Source organism: Perca fluviatilis, chromosome 20 (assembly GCF_010015445.1).
Source record: "Perca fluviatilis chromosome 20, GENO_Pfluv_1.0, whole genome shotgun sequence".
NCBI classification, from domain to species: Eukaryota; Metazoa; Chordata; class Actinopteri; order Perciformes; family Percidae; genus Perca; species Perca fluviatilis.
The window spans coordinates 22,784,917-22,804,497 of record NC_053131.1 but is presented as its reverse complement, the minus strand read 5'-3'; the positions used below and the strand labels follow the sequence as shown (position 1 = coordinate 22,804,497).

Here is a 19,581-nt window from a genome sequence, read left to right as displayed (position 1 = left end):
AGGGTGTATCACAATCTGAAAGACCATGATCAAGGCATATGCCCTAAACTGATTTACAAACAAAAATGTTGTACTCGATTGTGGTAATGTTGCTCTCTCGCTCTCTCGCTCTCTCTCTCTCTCTCTCTCTCTCTCTCTCTCTCTCTCTCTCTCTCTCTCTCTCTCTCTCTGACACACTAAACTCGCTGTGGTTTCCCAGCCCAGCCCAGGCAGAGCAGGCATGTGTTCCAACATGCTATTTACTTATCCTTTACAAAAGACGCCAGGCTTACACATTGGACAGGAGATATCGTTCAAACACAGCAAACCTCGATGCAGTGTGTCAATACCTGCAGCACTGGCTGATTATCTGACATTCACAGTGGTATGTACACATCAGCATGAAGTAAATGGTGTATACTGTATAGTTTATACACTGTCATGAAATAGACTCTACTAAAAAAATACATGTAAACACAACAGAGTCAAACAAGTTGTCCGTCATCTGGCGGGAACACTGTGCTGTCCTACACTGAAATAATGTGTAAATTAAACATGAAGTTACTCCTGTCATTCTCCCCATTCTTCCCCACTCATGTATACGGGGAGAACTGGCATAACCCGGTTATTCACTTAACCGGGACAGAACATACTACGTCAAAGAGGAATTGCAAATAATTTGCAGTATTTGTGTTCAGGATTTACTCCACAAGACAATTCAGGGAACTATACAGAAAATAATTTCCCATTTTTTGTTTTATATGACAAACTGCAAGAATTTGGTTCATTAAAAAGTAGGTTAAAATACTATTTGATCTAAATTCAGAGTTGGACTGCCTTAAAAACACTCTGGACTGGAGGGCACAGCAGCCCAAAACATATGGTAAACTCACAATACTAATGTTATGCTCAAGTGCAATCACACCTTTATTGACTCGAAATTGTCAAATATGAACAATGTAAATTTTGCGCGGGGCGGGAGGGTCTCCAGGAACTGTAACTTTGACTGCGGTGAGTCACACAGGGAAGATGACTGGGCAGACTCCAGTGCCTCATAAGGATAAGGCAAAGCCAAGAGGGAGCAGCGGTGATACAGGCAGACACCTTTGTTTGAATTAGGACTGGTTTAGTTAAACCAGGAGGTCGTTGACATCTATGCCTGAGCTGCTGGGTTTCACATGGCATGATTTAGCCGTCAGTGAGCGAGGTTAAGGTCAGGCTGAATGTAGTTAGTCTCTGCAAGACGGAAACAGATTAGCAAGGTTAATATTCTTTTTTTTTTGAGAGAGAGAAAAAAAAAAGGATCTTTCGGATCTGTTCCAGTCTTCCTGCTGAGATCACTGAAATAGGATTTACAGGAACAGCCAGTTTGGGCAATAACAGTTTTAAAAAACCACACTCAAATTGACTCTGTAACTAAATGGTGTTCAGCAGTGTAAAAACTGCTGTTATCGTGTGGCACCTGTAGGCATCAATCAGGGCGTTGGCTGTCTTCTCTTGGCATTATTAAACAAAGAAGAGCAACTTAAGCAACCTTGTCTGGGCTAACAGCTCTGCACCCTCATGCTCAAACACTCAATGTGCAAGAAATGTAGTGTGATGGATGATGAGGCCAGTGAGACACAAACTAAGAAATACTCCATGGCTTGAGGAGTTTTGAAATGACTGAGGAGAGTTTTTCACAAGGGCTTTGTGGGAGTCATTAAGCATCAATGAAAGATTTCCCATTTTAAGGGAAGTATTTTTGCACTGACAAAGAGGATTACAGGAAATACTGTATAACTACTAAATAACCAAATAGCTCATGAAGTTTTAATTTCAAGAGTCAGGTTTCCGGGTGGCCACAAGTTCCCTACAATTTTATTCCATACCAACGTACTGTATCAGCATAAACACACAGTGCAGAGGGCTTGGACAGAAAGACAAGTCCTGGCTGACATTATGTGGTCCTTTTGTTTGCTGCAGAAAGGATACAGTTTCAGAAAAAGACCATGTAGGTAATGCCAGTGATAAAAATAAGCACAACAATGCCGTAAGACAATAATGACACAAATAAACTAAAATGCTATGGAACTAAACTCACTGAGGTTGTAGACAGAGTGTGTGTGTGTGTGTGTGTGTGTGTGTGTGTGTGTGTGTGTGTGTGTGTGTGTGTGTGTGTGTGTGTGTGTGTGTGTGTGCTTTCGGTACCATGCAGAGATCTGTAAACTGGGTAATGCAAGCTGGCGTGCTGCGAGGCCGCTGTAGCCATGCAGCAGCTTGTCTGGTAAAAGCAGCGGCTGCATTCCTAAAGGATTGATAATTACCGACTGAGGAACTCTTCACTGCAAATGTGCTTTTCACCCCCACCCCACCCCTCTTGTTCTTCCTTTCTCCCACTTCCTCCCTCCCTGCCACACACCCCTCATACAGACAGAGCCATGAAAGAAAAAGCATAATGGCTGGCGCATGAGAATCATTTTGAGATAAGATTATAACATGGGGTTGTGTGCACTGGCCAAGATAATTGTTTACTGCGTATTCTTTTTAGAGGGCAGCCACAAATATTTTACCTCTATGGAAACAGGACAGATTTTTTCTTTTACAGAGCATCTGAAAAATATGCATCAGAGTATGAAAAAACATATACTTACACACACAAATATTATATTTTGATAGAGTTTTTGGGTTCATTGGTGCATACTAATGTTGATACATATCTGAAAATATAATCTGAAGCCAACTGCATTAAATGTGTTACAAGCTACCTAAAATGTTCCTATTTAGGGCTGCAACTAATGATAATTTTCATTAATTATCAATTTTCTGCTAAGATTTTTGCTAGTGTCAGAAAATAGTGGAAAATAAATAACTCCCTGTGTTTTATGTGACAATCAGTCTTTTTTGGCATTTTTTGCTTAAAAATGACTTGAATGAATAATTGATTATGAAAACAATTGCTGGTTGATTTTCTGTGGAATAATCAATTGATTGACTAATCGCTTCAGTGCTAATATTTAGAGTTGCGGATATACTGTGGATGTCAACAATGCCTAGGAAGTGCACCTCACTTTTCTTTTTTTTCTTTTTTATTGTTTTTTTTGTGCACCTCACTGTTAATGTGATATAAATGTAAAAAACATATTTTGGTCCAATTGTCAATTTTAGTGAGTATCTGTAATTAAATTGTGTAATAATAACTTACAGTAAAATGTGGTCACTTCCTACAGTGTCACTGTTTGAGTCCTTATAATCTCAGTTTCCATTGTATACTACTTTTTTCTTTCCAAAAACAGGACAGAAAAATAATACACGTTTTACTTTTCTCCGGCACTAGAAGAGACGACAGCCAACAGAGACAGTGGCACAGCTCTATAAAGTGTGGTGTTTGCTTTGCTTTCAGGGGTTGCCAGGGGTCAAGGTCTGGACTGCAGCCTCTGTGGAGCTTAAGACCCCTGAACTGACAGGTCAGTCAGGGGCGACAAAAGAAAGTGTTGTGCAGCAGCAGCAGTGACCAGCTCACAGTGAAGGCAAACACAGCTGGACACTGGGGTTTAAAAATACATCCTGGCATCTCAGTGTCTGTGCCCTGTAGCTTGATTTGAAATCCTTTCAAACCCAAACGCCAGTCCCAAAACAATGTAGTGTGGGAATAAAACAAAGTAATCCGTTTAGGCCAGGACTTGTGTGAAAAGAAAGAGTCTAGAGGTAGAAAAGAAATAAGAAATGGGCAGGCCATCATGCCCTAATGCCCCTAACAGATATTGATTAGATTATTCAGAAGTGTTGATGAGGACTGATTGATGAGTTACTCATCAGCTAATCCTTCTGATTAACAGCACACTGTGTCCGACTCATCAGGAAAAAAAGTTTCCTCTCACTGCAGGCCTGCATGACACACACATCACTCACTCAATGTTCACACACATAATCATGTGTCTTTGTCCATTACAACACCAATTGTTCCTCCTCTTGACCAACAGCTTTTTCCCTTTCCTCCACTGAGCTGTTACTTCATCACTGGCGGATGAACACAGTAAACAACAGAAAAGTTGAACCTACCTGACTGCACCATGTCCCGAATACAGAATGCAACTTTTCAGTCTGTCTTTCCAGTGACTTCCTTATCCTGTCCCATCCCCTATCGCTCACTGCCTCTGTGTTATCACCCCGTCTCTACCTTGATCTTCCTCTGAATCTCAGGTACCTACCAGGCACTGCTGTACCTAATGCATACATAACACACATGCAATCTCCATGGGTACAAGCCCTGTCATGGCAGGCTGGTGAAGAAGGAGCACCGGTACGCGACACACCCTTTCTAAACAAATGACTATGTCTCAGCCTCACCTACCAGAGGGTACAAGAGGTAAACTTGAAGCCATGGAGCTGAAAAAAACAAAACGGCCGTCAACCCTTGATCGCTGGAAGTGCTGCAGAGTTTCCAGAAAAGTTTGGATTTGGAGCTTGCTGCCAGTCCAAAGTCCAAACAGAGAGGGGGGAGACCCCTAAGAGAGATGGTCCTTTGTTATCTCTGTCAGGTTAATCAACAAGCAGTGGATCTTTATTAGACCAGAGACTGTCATTGATCGGCATAAACTGAACCTAGTGTCTGAGCACCATGCTATAGTCAAGCAGTCATTTGCTGTTGGGTAAGTGACGAGAATAACACAATAGTCGTCATTGTCATTAGCTGAGAGAATCACTACAGGTCTTAAATTACCTCTTGCTTAGGATCCCTCAAGGCCAAGCTAAGCAAATCTCCCACACCTAGTTTCCATGCATGCCTATACTCAACTTGGATCTCTTGCCATCCATTTGCACCTCACTTTATCTGATTACACTGCAGAACAATGGTTTAACATATAGGGACTATTTTCTTTATTTTAAAGCCTGATCTTAGATATTTTTTTATATTGCAGCAACTGTAGTAAACTGATCAGACAACATGATGCAACAGCTTCACTTGCAAATGTACTTAGACGTGCTTACAAGTTGATTCAGTCGATCCTGGTATCATTTTACTGTGATTTGAACTTTTTAAAAGAACCCTAAACTATATTTGTCACTATTTACCACGCCAAAGCATAGGTTAGGCGGCTTTATAAGGAGGAATTAAAAGACATAAAGGCTAGCCCATTAATGACTGCACTTTTCTGTTAAAACGTACAACGACACAGAAAACAAACTGTTACTCCTACCTTGATGAACTTTTATGATACAGTTGGGTTTATTCACCCACTCTCCATTTGAAGCGTCTCCCTGCTGCGTCCTTCCTCTCCAACTCCAAACTTTCACCGTCCGAAGGAAAAGTTCAGGTGAACCATTTCCGTGGAAAGCAGTTCAGGAAGCGACTGGAGTCGGGATTTGGTTGTACCCGCGGGCACAGATCCGTTTTGTTTGGATGTAGGCTACCGACTTCTCCCACACTGTCAGCGTAGTTTGTCTGTCAACGTTCAAGCGCACCGCAGAGTCAGAGGGAGAAGTGAAGGGAAGTTGTCGTCGACCTGCAGCTCCCACCTGGAGGAGGCTCCGCGCGCTCAGGTGAGAGCGCGAGGCTGCGGTCAGTGTAGCGAGGACATCTAGCGGTGATACGGCGGAACAACACAGAGCAAGGGAGCGAGCTAGGGAATAGGAATTCTCTTTTCCCACACTTTGTTTGCATTTCCACCTTATTTTAGTTTGCATTTCCAGCTTATTTATGCAAAGAAAATGTTTCCTAAAGAAGTGTTCTGAATGAGTAAGCACATCTGGATATTAACTGTTGACATATGAATGATAATGAATGACAATTTTTCTTTTATCTGACAAATAATAGAAAGAATTAAAAAATTGCATTGCATTTTGCATTCAAATAGCCTAGCATTTTAAATGTTGAAAATCTCTTAGGATCAAATATGATCTGCATTTGGCCTACAGTTAAAATGTAACAAATTTTCATTATTTTTTTTTTTTACACATAAACACATTATTCCTTTTGTTATTTATTTATTTATGCAGATCATTTGTCAATCAGTTCAAAACCATATTAGATACATAGGACACATCACTGACCTATGAAAACCATGTATTTCCAAAACATCAACTTTATATGAATTAATAAAAACAGACCAATGCATTATTCTTATTAAGTATTAGAATCTTGTCAACCCATTAAAGAAACATTAAAAATCACCATATTCAGAGACACGTTTGTTTGTTTTTTGACAGAGTATAGAATACACTATGATATTTTTTTTAGATTCTACTTTATTGTCATTGTGCAGAGTACAAGTACAAAGACAATGAAATGCAGTTAAGAGCAAAAACGCAGAAAAGTGCAATGTGATATACAAAGTATAGACAGGTGGTGCATAGGCAGGACAAAAAAGGACTGTTATAGAGCAGAATAAATATGGCTATGTAATATGAACAATGTATGAACAACATGTACTGATATATGCAATGTAGTAGTAGGTTAATGGTTGACAATGACATGAAGTTTCTATGGGCACAGATGATGCAGTCATGCTACAATAAAGGCACAATACAAAATATTCCTTAAAGATGATCTCTTAAAATGGCCTTCTTCATGTAATTCCTCCCTGCATATAATTGTGTGTGGTGTTGTATGTTTGTGTCCTTTTGTGTGTGAGGAATTTGACAGGCAGCATGCAAAATATTCCAAACAAATACTGTATATGAACCATGCAAATTTTATATGCAGCTGGGCTCAATACTGAAGGAAGCTATTAAAAGAATAGGCCTGCTGTTGTTACCACCTCTGCTTGTGCAGCAGTCTGAAGCAAAAAGGTAGAAAGTTGAGGAAAAGCTATTGCTCAAACACTTTTCAGTGATGCTCATAAAACAGCTATATAAATATAGCTCTCTCTGACATGCAGGCTGGTCCAAACATGTGGTAGCTGATGCATCCAGAGCATGTAGGCCAGTCTGCCCTCAGCACTGACACAGTTTGCGATCCTCTTGGGGGGTATAAGAGTGTCTTAGATAGAGTTTCCCCCGTGCCTCCAGTGTTATAAATAAACACAAAGTGTCTGTCTGTTTTGCTAGAGACAGACAACCTGCAGAGCTGTCCTTAAAGTTTAAAGCAAACCGTGTTCACAGCTGTCTGGACTGTCATCTCCAAACAAAGTAAGTAGAACTACACTGATCAGTATAAGATATAGATTTTGTCAGGGAAGGTTTTTAAGGTCCGTTTGTGTGTGATCTTTGGATGATCAGGAGTTTCATTATGATTAAATTGAATTTAAATTGCTTTGTTATGCAAAACAAACTAATGGGAATGACCAGATAAGAGGGCTTTTAAAACCACAATCTCATCAATTATTGCTGTATGTCATTTGATTAATGGCCATTCTCTCCTCCATTTTTCTAGCTTGTGTCTTAGAAGACTATGGACAATCAAACATCAACATTGAATGGGAAAAACATGGCATCTAGGATGGAGGACTCACACATGGGACTTGTCGAGGATGTCACAGACGGCAGCCATACTGACTCTGAAACAGAGACGATCATGCCCCTAGATGAGTGTACATCACATCCCATACTACAAATGGACCAGGCGGTAATGGACAACGTGGGGCAGCTTTTCGACCACTGCATCCAGCAGGTGTCCCATCTGGAGACACAGAGGAACGAGCTGATACAAGAGCTCCTCCGTCTGCAGGAACCCATTCTGCGAGTTGTGGGGCACCTGAGAGGGAAGCTGCTAGAGACACAGAGGCTGCTCACGCTGGCTCAGATGGATTATGTCGCTGTTTATGAGGAAGTGAAGGAGGTGAAGAGGAAACTTTTTGCCACAGCCAGAGACTGCATCCAGAGCCAGGTGACGCTGGCTGAACAGGAGTACGAGGTGGCTCAGTCTGCTGTGACACAGGTAGAAACCACTGGATGGATTTACTTTGCCAGGTTATAGCAGATAGTTGTGGTTTGTTCTGCAGTTTAAGAGGTTTTCCATTTCCATATCTATCATCCACTGTAAATTAGTCATTTCAATTTGTCCCAAGTGGACAATTTTGTTAAAATGTGCAACAAACAGCAGTGAGCAATGTAAAGGGTCAATGCTGAATGTGAGGCATGCAACAAGAAAGAATTAATTTTTATTTTATTTTTAAAATCTACAAAGCAAACTTATCATGAATAATGTTTACAGCAAAATAGATCTTGGGATTGATAGCAAATAATACATTGTATTGGAGAGTACATATAATATAATTTACAGCAACAGTCTCTATTGCAATACTGTATAAAATGTAACAAGCATAATTATACACATTATATACTTATAATATACCCATATATTATGTATTGTATAGAAGTATGGGAAAATATATAGAATAAATTAAAAACATGTACTCATACTTACAAACCAAAAAACTACTGTAATCTACATGTAGGGATCTATAATTTTTTTTTACAAAAGTGAGTATGACTTTAAAGCATCAGGGAATATGTTAAATAATTATTGTATTTCATTAGACATGAATTATTGTATTTTGTTAGTCATGAATTTATGAATCAGCTGTTGTGAGGAACTGAAAAACATGTAGCCTACTTTATAAGTTTAAAAAAACATTTTAAAATAATTTTATGACCAGAATGGCATGTTGGTAAACGTTTGTGATGTTACTTAAAATATGTTGTTATTGTTGTTAATATGTAATATGTTGTTCATTTATGTTTTCCCATTTTCCTCATTGTTTGTTTAATTACCTACAGACTCCAATACATTTCAAATGAAATCTATTTTTTATTTTTTTTTATTCTCAATTTTCTGCAAAAACTGGGTTTACAATAGATTTACTCAATTATGCTAGTGGTATGTACAGTATGCTTGTATCAATTTTACATCCATCCATAGGAGGAGCTCAAAGCCCACATCCAAAGTCTGATCCAGGAGTTGTCCGAGCTCCAGGAGGCCCAGCAGAAGCAGCTGAACACCCTGAGGGACCAGGCCTCTAAACCCTGCAGGCCCAGGGCCACGAGTGACGTCAGCCAGTGCCGACAGGCGTCGGTCAGGCTGCAACGGCGGCTCAGTGGCAGTGTGAGGGCGCTGGAGGGCTGGTATGAGCCTCGGCTCATGGCCCTGCTGAAGAGAAGGCAGGTTGGATTGGACGCCTTGAGAAAGAGCAGGGAGCAGGCTATGGACCTGAAAGCCAGGCTGGGGCCCCTGAGAGAGGATATACAGAGGCTAGAGGTGCAGAGAGCCTGCCTGGTGCAGAGGGTCACTCTGATGGAGAGAGAGAGGGAGGAGGGCATCACACAACACAAGGTACAGCGACTGAAGTCAAGCAGGACATAAAAAGGATGTTTGGTAAAACTAGTCAAACTAAGATGTTTCTCTACATTGCAGGAGACTGTGGAGAAACTAAAAGAGACTTTGAAAGAACTGGAAGTGGAGTTTGCGGTTCAAAGAACATCTAAGAAAGATTTGGAGGATCGTAATGACGGCCTTCGAAAAGAGCTGACATTTCTCAGGTAGGTTTACTTTTTGCAGTTTCATTTACTTGAAATGGCAAGCATCAGGATTTAAAAAAAAAAGACTAACCAGTGGCTTGTTTTATAGAGGCTGTGATGAACCCAGTGAAACCATGGAAGAGGATCCCTAATTTTCTGTTTTCAGTAGATATTAAGCCTATTATCTACACCAGACCAAACCATGGTATAGGATTTACATTTAATATAGAAAAGCTCATTATATGCAGCATCATTTTTTTTTGCTTCAATAGAATTAACTCTTACCTACAACTTATCTGGCACACTGTGCCAGGAAGCAAAGCAAAAAGATTTACTGTAAATATTTTATTATGAATATTCTTAAGTACGCAAGAGATCAGATGCAGCACAGAAGAACGCATAGAAGAAAAGAAAAAAAAACACATACAAGTGACAAACGCAATCTGGAAAATTCATACTATGAATATCAAGCAAATACAAGAAAAAAAAAACTACAGTATGTACAATATTTATTTAAAATGGATCTTCGTAGAAATATTTTCAGCACAACTAATCAGGAAGAAAGAAATAAAACCATCAAAAAGCCAACCTGAATGTTGGACACGTGTGATGGTTTCATCACAAGCCAGAGTTGAGTACTGGGAGTTTGAAAAACTAAAAAGATCTAAAATTCTGACCGATACAGACTTACTTTAAATACATCACCACATGATGACAACGCAGCATTTTATTCTTTAAATGTTCTTCAAAAAAACACTGCCGCCCAAAATGTATTTTAAAAAAGGAGATGACTGCTTATGCGCCCAGCACTGGAAAACCAATCCATTTTTAACAAGCAGGTCAAATGAAGAGATGTGGAGACTGGACTCATGCCTGGACCTCTGAATCTGCAGCTCCTTCTGGGTCCTCGTCGTTGTAGATATTTTCAGCCTTTAGAAGAAACAATTCAAAAGAAGATTGACTGTAACTGGTATTCAATGTTAATAAATGCACTTTAAAATTATATCCATGCTGTGTGCGATATGTATTTGGGATTTATAATTGCATACAATTTCATGAACCTCTGACATTCCCACCATGTGACAAACAAAGCTCTTACCATCTGCCAGACTTGCATGATGTTGTCCTCTGATACAGAGCAGATGACCCATGGCTCGTTGGGGTTCCAAGAGAAGTCGGAGATCTTTGCTGTGTGTCCGCCGTGGATGAACTAGAGAAAAGCAGAGCAGGAGGGATCACTACAGCACTCTAAAATCCAATTCTCTCACACACACACACACACACACACACTTTTTGTCACAACCGACCAGCAGCTCAGGAGGGCCATCCTCAGCATCCTCCGGTGACTGTTCCTCTCCGATCTTACTGAGGTCCCAGACATTGAGCCTCCTGTCGGTGCCGCTGGAGGCCAGGATTGTTTCATTATGAGGAGACCACTGAACCTGTTGGGTAGAGATGGGCCAGATGTTTCACTTCTACAAGAAAGTGCTCAACAATCATAACACTAAAAGCAAATAGCCGCAATCATAAAGACTAATACAGTTGGTTAACAGAGTATTCCTTTTTTTACAATGGCTCCTCTGAATCAAATTGTATGGGTAACGTGATTGATGTTGTACAGCCGAAAGCTAGGTGTATGCAGAAGTGGCACGTGTGCTTGAAAGGCAGATGTGCCTTCCGTTGTTTTTTCTTCTTCTTATGATTCCTTTGGCAGATCTGTAGTTTGCAGCGACACATTAAAAGCCAAACATAACTTCAAATCTGCAACAAACTATTTCAGATGAATTTGACCGACCAGAGGGTCCCTTCTTACCTGGAAAATCTCGTCCTTGTGAGACTCAAACGAGTGCAGCTTTAATTTCAAGTTCCTTAGGTCCCAAAGAGCCACGGTCTAAAAATACAAGCAGCCAGTTTTAAACGATTCACCTCGTACAGATTGAGAACAGATCCTGCACCACTGGACAACAACATGATCTGTAACAGCTCGACAGAGAAAGAGAGGACCCCACCTTATCTGCAGAGCCAGTGGCCAGGATGAACTCGCTGTAGGGATTGAAGGACAAGCAGTTGACCTCAGCTGTGTGGGCGTCCACTGCATGGCTGGGCTTGGAGGTGTTGTTGGACCGCGTGTCCCAGCTGTGCCAAAGCAGATGAAAAGCACCATTGTTAAAAAATTTAATGAAAATGAACAACTTTGTTTCTCGTGAGTCATCACAGTGGTTAGTGAATCTTGGTACCAACTCAAGAGCTGCTCACATCATAAGTTTCTGGTCATCGGCCACAGACCCAAAGAGCGACTCGTGAAGCAGGTGCCAGGAAACATCCTCCACCACAGCCGTGTGGCCTGTGAAGATGGTCTTGGCATCCACTATTTTTCCCTCTTTGGGCACTGTGCTGATGTCCCATAGGCAGATTGTCTGTAAAAAGAGAAAAGAAAATGGTTAGAAAATGTATTAACGTTTAAAAAAAATATAATTCCAAACAAAGTTCTGAAATGCTTTGCAATAACAACACAAATTTAAAAACTAGTTAATAGGGGTGTGCAGGTTATTTTTTTTAATTGTATGTCTACTACAATCACATTGGAAAAGTAACTACATTTACATACTGTGAATGTTTTTTTGTTTGTTTTTTTTAAATCGAACATCATTTTTAAATTGAATCTTGAGCCTGAAAATAGATATTGAATCGTGACATTTTCTGAATCGTGCACCCCTACTAGTTAAAGTGACTATAACGTTTAAATGTTTCTGAAACTGTAATTTTTCATCTGATGATCATAAATGACCTGTAACAGCAAACAAGACTAACTTACTATTATATATATATATATATATATATATATATATATATATATATATATATATATATATATATATATATATATATATATATATATATATATTATAACTTACGCTATTTTATATAGTTTTTATTAATGCCTCTGCCTGGGTCCGATTTTTCCCGCAAAGTCACAAAATGATTTACGGCAGGTAGACGGCGCTACAGAGCACACATTCTGACGGGTCACAGATTTCGGCCTAACACCAGAAAAGCCTGTGTTATTGTACCCAGCCAGGTAAAAGGGTAGCAGGATATTTCTTTATATTGGCCTAATTGTATTTACATTTTATTTTAGAAGTTATCTGCTGTAGTTATGGCTGACACTGGGGCAGGGCCATCACAGAAAAGAAGGAAATTAAACGAAGAACAACTAAAAGCTAAAAAGGGAAAGTGAAAGACAACGGGTGAAATCCGAGTCACACTCGGTCGGGCTTTCAGCAGTTAAGGGATTGTAAACCCGACCCAGATTATTATTTTTTTTCATTCATAAAATAACTTTACAATGTGCGATGTGGTTGTACGTCAGTAGCCGACAATGAATTATGTCCCCCTTCCATTTAGCGCAGACGTTTTATTTTATTTTTAGTCCGTGTTTGTGTACTATTTTCTTTTCCCTTGTCCCCCTTGTACTTGTGTAAAGCGTCCTTGGGTTTCATTAAATGTGCTATATTAATTTTAAGTTAATATTACATTGGTTCATACAACAAACTTGTATTGCTTTAGCTCGAGACACAGTGACAGTGATAATGTTACCCAGTTTAGTTCACGATACAAGTTACCGTATGCAACACTAGAAATGCAACGATGCATCTGTAACATAGTCTCTTATTGTAAATGAATGATTTTCTGTGTGAGCAAAACATTCATCGCGACTATATGACCTCCCGGTAACTAACTCGTAGACCTTTACGACAACAGTGTGGTAAAAAAAAAAAAACACTACCGCTTTTGTCCAAAGGGGCCGCTGAAATCAACACAAATTGAAAGTTACATATAGCCACTTTAAGTAAAACCGTAACAAACAGGTTCATTTGTAACAATTCATAATTATGTCAACATCCAACAGTGGTGATTCAAAACTGGGAAAACACAAGATTATAGTTAGACAGGGTAAAACGGGAAGAGAGACAACATTAGACAGAAGACTTCAGGTATGTTGTAACAGGATGCTTACGTGGTCATCAGAAGCACTGAGGAGGCAGCCGCTGAGGTTTGGATTCCAGGAGAGGCCATAGCCCTCCTTCTGGTGGCCTCTCAACCGCAGATCTGGGGTGCATTCTCCAGAAGGGTCTTCAATATAAACAAAATCAATGTGACAAAAATTGTGCAGAAAACAACACTTGTAGCAGACTTTTGAAAAATACTTAAAGCTACATTGTGTAAGAATTTCTCCCATCTAGCGGTGAAATTGTATATGACAACCAACTGAATATTACTATTCCGAGCGCGTTTCAACTCCTATGGTGGCTGAACCTGAAATTAGCTCTTAGTATCTCCATTGTTTACACGCAGCTGTTCTAGCCACTCCAATATTAACTTTGGTCTTGTTGCTTTGCCTGTCGCATTGTTGTTTTAATTCTCTTTTTCCCTCCCGGTTGGCATTCGTCACGGTGCCACTGAGTCTAAAAGCGCAAAATGCGGAGGTATGTCCCTCTTTGGCAAAGGTATTTTAAAGATGGAGGCGCTACATGGCGGCCGTCATTCGAGCGACTCGCTCGTATGTATTCTGAATGATTCTAAATGGCAGATTCTACGCTAACGAGAATACTTTGATTAGTTGGTAAAAGTAATTACACATGAATGAGCGCATATTTGTGAAAGAACAAAGGGGGTTTTGCTAAGAATCAACTCCAAAAAAATTACACAATGTAGTTTTAAGAAAATGCGTTTTGGCTGTTATCCTACCAGGTTTGGAGGGGTGCTTTGTGTAATCAAAGACCAGCACGTCACTGGTGGGGGTCTTTGTGGCAATGATGCAAGGATTCTGAGGCATGTAGCGGGCTCTGTTCACTTCCCCCTCATGATTGATCTTGATCTCAATCTCAATCTTCCCACTTACAGAGCCAAAGCCTCCAAACTCTGAAATAAACATCAGTTACATAAGATGGTTGTTGCAAATGAGCATGTGTCGGAAAGAATTCTGTTCTACTGAGCATGTTTAATGGTGTATTCTATATTCTGAGTATGGTTTGTTACATTTTATCAACTATAATGGAATCTAAAACAAAAATACGTACCTATATTTTCTGAAGCATTAAAGATTTCAGCAAGATTTAAATGTATGCATTCAATAAGAACTTTGAGCCACAATATTCAAATACAATGACTTGTTTGGAGACAATTTGATGACATTGAATGACAGTAATGTTAATATTGAACAGGCCTAGCAATGTGAATAATAGGTTTAATCTATGTGACTTGTAAATGAATAGTGGACATGATTTTATGGCATTACCATTGACCATACCATGATCAATCCATTTATATGATCCATCCATTTATTTTGTGCAATAAGCAGCTAGGCACAATAGTATACTATAACAGTTTTTAACAAAACACAGCACACATTATCCCTCACCTCCTTTTTCGCTGTCATAGTGTGATGCATCAAACTGGGCATCATCATTAGGGAGCTGAACACTAGCAATGACAAGGTGATTCTGCTCATCAGAAGTGTGTGTTCCCAAAACCAGTCTGTGCACGCTGTAGTCTTTGCCCTCTGGCCTGCGAAGATGGATTAATTAAATAAATGTAATATATTCATTCATTTAAAAACCATCTGATTCCTCGATTATGTCATATGTTGGTGGATGTCAGGTGCAGCAGATCTCCTCTTACCTGGTGACATCAGGCAGCCACTGGGCAGTGAGGCTGGGCCACTCCAGGGCGTGAGTCATGACCAGGTCGTAGAGGAAAGGAGTGTTCTTCTTCCAGATCTTGTACTCCTCATTGATCACCCTTTCCTCCACAGCATCATCAAATGCAGCTGCAAAAGTAATATTTACCAGCAACACAGAGTTATGTCATAATGATGTCAGTCATGCAGCATCAAATTTGCCTGGACTGAATATCGTACCTGAAAAAAGTATACCCTACTCAGCAAAGTATTTCCTTGTTAAATTAACAGCACTCATTTTGCTGATAAGATAACGTCAGCACACGTTTCTATAGTTAACGTTAGCTACATAAATATAAAAATCCTAACCAACCAGTGAGGGAGAGCCCAAGCCATATGTCACTTCATGTGTATCAAAGTTACCTGCTTTCGTAAATGAAAACACCTGCATAGCCAGCCTGCTAACAGCTAACGTTAGCCAACAGCGAGTTGGCTGGTATCTAACAATGAAAGGTGATGCTGGCTGTCGCGCCAACAACCACCGATGCATCCTGACTGGTAGTTTCTATCATTCTGGACAACATACACACACACACACACATTTAATCAGCTTATTCACAAAAGGTGAACATCCTTACCATCTTTATCCGCCATTGTGTCGTGGTTAAACCACTAACTAATACTGGCAAAGAGTAGAAAATGTGTGAAAACGCTCTGTAGACAGCACGGAGGATTGCAATGGCGCCAACTCCATAGAACAGGACTGGCCAATCAGCATTCGCCCAAAACCGAAAGGAAGTCGCATGACTACATCCGGAACGCCCTCTTCCGAAGTGTATATTAGAAGTTCTTTGGTTGTAACGACCACACCGACATGGTAAAGAGTAGATTTGATCACATTTTAAACCGTTGAACAAACTTACAGCTATAATGGACGACCGTGCGCTAGACCTGACAGAGGCACAGAAAGCTACCAAGTGTAAATACCCGCCAATCAACAAGAAATATGAATGTAAGTCTGACGTTATGGTAACTAATGTAGCTATCTTAGCTTGTTTACTAGCTATTCCTTTACTCGTGCAAACCTTGAAATAAACCTTTTTTCACAATCTTCTACGTCAGCTAGCTGTAGTTAACGTTATGTCCGCTATCTAATTAACTGAAACTGTTTATCTAATTTTAGTGACGTGTGTCATACACGTTTGAAAGAGTATATATCTGCCCAGCTGTTCCAGGCTGGTTTAACAGCTTGCCCTGTCTCATCATGTCACCATGTGATTTACTATTACAGATCTGGATCATACAGCAGATGTACAGTGAGTGTGTTTTATTATCTTGGTAAAGTGTTTGATCTCACGTTTCTCTGTTGTTCAATAGGCATCACTAGTATATTTGCTGCTCTCTCTTCCTAGAATTCACTCTTGGGGAAACTCTCTAGAGGAAGCCTTCGAGCAGTGTGCCATGGGCATGTTCGGCTACATGACAGACACAGAGACGGTGGAACCGATTGATACTGTTGACGTGGAATCAGAGGGTGAGAGCACAGACAGTTTGTCGTTGTCTGTTCAACACAAACCTCAGTTAACCTTTTCTATACCTACTGTAGCTCAGTCATGCTCGTTCCAGATCCATGAAACTAAACTCTTACATACTTTTTTCCCTTCTCAAAAGGTGATGATATGGAGTCTCTTCTTTTCCACTTCCTGGATGATTGGTTATACAAGTTTTGTGCAGATCTCTTCTTTGTTCCCAGGGTGAGTATGTTGGTCAATTATGGGGTGTTGGACATATTTTGCATGTAATTTAAAAAAAAAAAAAAATCCAGGGGATGTTTTACTGGTTATGGCAGCAAGAACAACCATGGTTTTATTTGGGCCCTGGTTTGCCTTTACCCACTTGTCCACATGGGTGTCCCATGGTTGTAGATTAGAAACTCAACATAGGTACGACAACGAGTGACTGCCTATCTGTACTTTCCTTACAATGCCCTATGTGCTGAGATAGCCTCTAGACACCTGGGGCTCTGAAAGGGATCTACATCATAACATGTGCCACATTTGCTTGTTAAAACACTGCTGTGAATAATTTACACAGCATGTATTTTTTGTTTTTGTTTGATGGACCGAAAGATCTCGTTTAGTAATTGTTTTCCTTTTGTTATTCTCCTGACACAATTATATGTTACATCTATCCACTAGGAGATCAAAGTTTTGCACATAGACAGAATGCACTTCAAGATCCGCTCCATTGGGTAAGTTTGGTTACCTCTTCACAATAATGCGGAAATGTCTCAGTTTTTAGAATTATAATCTGAAAAGCGTTTATTGTCAGTGAGTTACACTTACATGGAATTTGCCTTGGTATTTGGTGCATATATAAACAACATATTGAACATTATATAAAAATAAACAATAAATACCGAAACATAAACAAATAAAAAAAAAAAAGCATTACTTCACAAGATGATGGCAGAATATGTTTCTACATTAACCACAGATGGTGCAGTGATGTGACTGTTATAGCTATAAAGTGCTCCTCTGACCTGGAAAGTCTTGATATTAACTGCAAACCATTCTAGTCCCCTCATAAACATACTGCTATAATACTGATTTGAGTGTATTTGGAGTGGTTTTGTTTCTGACTTAGATGCTTTGAGCTTTTGCCTGTATGAAGTGAATGATGGAGTGATCAGAGTTCCCCAGTGGTGTATGTGTGGAAACCTCATATGCTTAATGATAAAGCCTGGTTCCCAGTTTGAGCTCATGAGGCCTCCATACAAGAAGGAGGAGGCCTACTCGAGTTGTGAATGGATGGCTTGCAAAGGTGCTTAGCATGCACATAGTAAGGCAGTGAAGTCAGCCAAACAACGGTTTCAGGACAAACTGGAACAGTATTTTTCTGCTGGTGACGGTTTCGTTGGTTTAGAAGGGACTTGCACAGATTATAAACCTCAGCAGAGTACTGCAGCTGACCCCTCTCTCCCAAACACACTGAACATCTTTTACTCCAGATATGAAAACCTACCGCATGCCCCTCCCCAAAGCCTGACCAAATTCTTTCTGTAACACATTGCTTGCCCCTCCCTCCCCCTTTATCTTATGTTTTATCTTCTTCCTCTCATATGGTTATTTTTCTTTTTTTTATTAAAGTTGGGGTGAAGAATTCTCTCTGACAAAGCATCCACAGGTAAGACAGTGAAGCTTTGAAGATATCACTGTAGAATATCACTTTTTCCCGATTATTCTAAGTGTTATGTCCTGTCTTGTAAATCCAGGGAACTGAGGTGAAAGCCATCACATACTCCGCAATGCAGATCCATGATAAAGAAAAACCAGAGATATTTGCCATCATTGATATCTGACAATATCTTCAGAGGCAGACCACCGTCCTGGTTCAGTGCAACTGGAAATATATACTTGGCCAGTTTTAAGTGGCCTTTTATCTAAGGCACTGATTAATGACAATTGTACAATCTGGGTTTCTACTTGTGAGGTGAACTGAATACTAACAGGATAATTTCTCTACATTTCTGGTGATTATGGGTGCACACAGTACAGTGTAAAATAGATTGCATGATGTGATAAGTGATATGACACTGATATCTTATAAATTGCATTATTTCAGAAATCACAAAATCGTGGAAATAATAGAACTCTTTAATGCACTTATTGAAAAGTAAAACTCTGATGTATTTAGAACGATGTATTCAGCTTTTAACACATCAACCCAGTTTGACTTTTGCAAATTCTTATTATTTATCACAAATTTGAATTTAATTTAGTTGATGCCTTATTTTTTTATCATTGTAAATAAATCAACAGATTTGTATCTTTCTGCTGTGGGATTGATAAACTGGCTACTGGTACTTTGAAATAATATAATCTTGCTTTTGAATAAATCTTGCTTTTAAATATTTTGTTAGTGTTTGGTTATTCTAGAGGACAAATCAGTAAAATGGAGCTCCAAATGTAAAATAACCATAACTCCTGCACACACACTAGCCTTCAAATAAATGTAGAATACTTAATGCATTATTTATAACCCTATGGTTGATTTAAGTTGTTTGACACACAGATATCCAATCAGGATATCATGTCTGTATGTATGTGTCTCTTTAGGACTAAAGCTAAAGATACAGGACTGCATGATGTGTGTCTGCCTGTTCAAAGGATTGACATGTGAGAATATGTCATTTAAAAAGGAAGAATGCTTCCAATAAGTCACCATCAAAGAATAGTGGGGACTTTTCTTTGGTAGTACATTGGCTCACTAATAACAACTAATTTCTTAATTCAAATGAATGAATATAGAGTTTCTATATTATGATTCTATTTTAATTCTATGGATCCTATACTTAACATTTTGGCCAGTGTATTCCAGTTGGACTTGTTTTTTTTTGGCGCTTTTATGATATACAATACATAAATGTACTAGTTATATCCATATATTAGACCACATCCACAAGCCTAGCTGGAGTTTTTACC

The 19,581-nt window shown here is 39.5% G+C and overlaps 4 protein-coding genes across 10 annotated transcripts in view; 2 read left to right on the top strand and 2 right to left on the bottom strand.

Annotated features, from left to right (window-relative positions):
• si:dkey-157l19.2 (uncharacterized protein KIAA1522) overlaps window positions 1-5,481 on the bottom strand; it is a 44,112-nt gene extending 38,631 nt beyond the window's left edge. For 2 of the 4 annotated variants that reach the window (XM_039785320.1, XM_039785316.1), the window contains exon 1: window positions 5,160-5,481. The gene's annotated coding sequence lies outside the window, so the exon portion shown is untranslated. Of the gene's footprint in view, window positions 1-4,020; window positions 4,234-4,312; window positions 4,418-5,159 lie in introns of those variants that run through there. The other 2 variants (XM_039785319.1, XM_039785317.1) reach the window with 2 other exon arrangements.
• On the top strand, window positions 4,505-9,897 carry LOC120548822 (syncoilin-like). Its single transcript, XM_039785327.1, has 6 exons — window positions 4,505-4,610; window positions 7,009-7,089; window positions 7,334-7,837; window positions 8,822-9,232; window positions 9,314-9,438; window positions 9,527-9,897. The coding sequence occupies exons 3-6, from the start codon at window positions 7,352-7,354 to the stop codon at window positions 9,567-9,569; spliced, it is 1,065 nt and encodes a 354-aa protein (XP_039641261.1). The 5' UTR covers window positions 4,505-4,610; window positions 7,009-7,089; window positions 7,334-7,351; the 3' UTR covers window positions 9,570-9,897.
• A 12-nt stretch (window positions 9,898-9,909) lies between these two features.
• LOC120548821 (histone-binding protein RBBP4) lies at window positions 9,910-15,863 on the bottom strand. Of its 4 annotated transcripts, none has more exons than XM_039785325.1 (12): window positions 15,736-15,863; window positions 15,100-15,247; window positions 14,840-14,985; window positions 14,499-14,507; window positions 14,167-14,340; window positions 13,436-13,551; window positions 11,674-11,834; window positions 11,427-11,553; window positions 11,231-11,308; window positions 10,725-10,859; window positions 10,517-10,627; window positions 9,910-10,347 (listed from the first exon to the last, which is right to left on the bottom strand). In XM_039785325.1, the coding sequence occupies exons 1-12, from the start codon at window positions 15,749-15,751 to the stop codon at window positions 10,285-10,287; spliced, it is 1,284 nt and encodes a 427-aa protein (XP_039641259.1). In that variant the 5' UTR covers window positions 15,752-15,863; the 3' UTR covers window positions 9,910-10,284. The 4 variants fall into 4 exon arrangements, with proteins under 4 accessions (XP_039641259.1, XP_039641257.1, XP_039641260.1 ...); XM_039785323.1 differs by lacking the exon at window positions 15,736-15,863 and adding an exon at window positions 15,521-15,624; XM_039785326.1 differs by lacking the exon at window positions 14,499-14,507.
• A 51-nt stretch (window positions 15,864-15,914) lies between these two features.
• zbtb8os (zinc finger and BTB domain containing 8 opposite strand) lies at window positions 15,915-19,013 on the top strand. The gene is made up of 7 exons (XM_039785328.1): window positions 15,915-16,109; window positions 16,389-16,413; window positions 16,510-16,631; window positions 16,769-16,851; window positions 17,296-17,348; window positions 18,247-18,283; window positions 18,372-19,013. The coding sequence occupies exons 1-7, from the start codon at window positions 16,028-16,030 to the stop codon at window positions 18,456-18,458; spliced, it is 489 nt and encodes a 162-aa protein (XP_039641262.1). The 5' UTR covers window positions 15,915-16,027; the 3' UTR covers window positions 18,459-19,013.
• The last annotated feature ends 568 nt before the right edge of the window (window positions 19,014-19,581 follow it).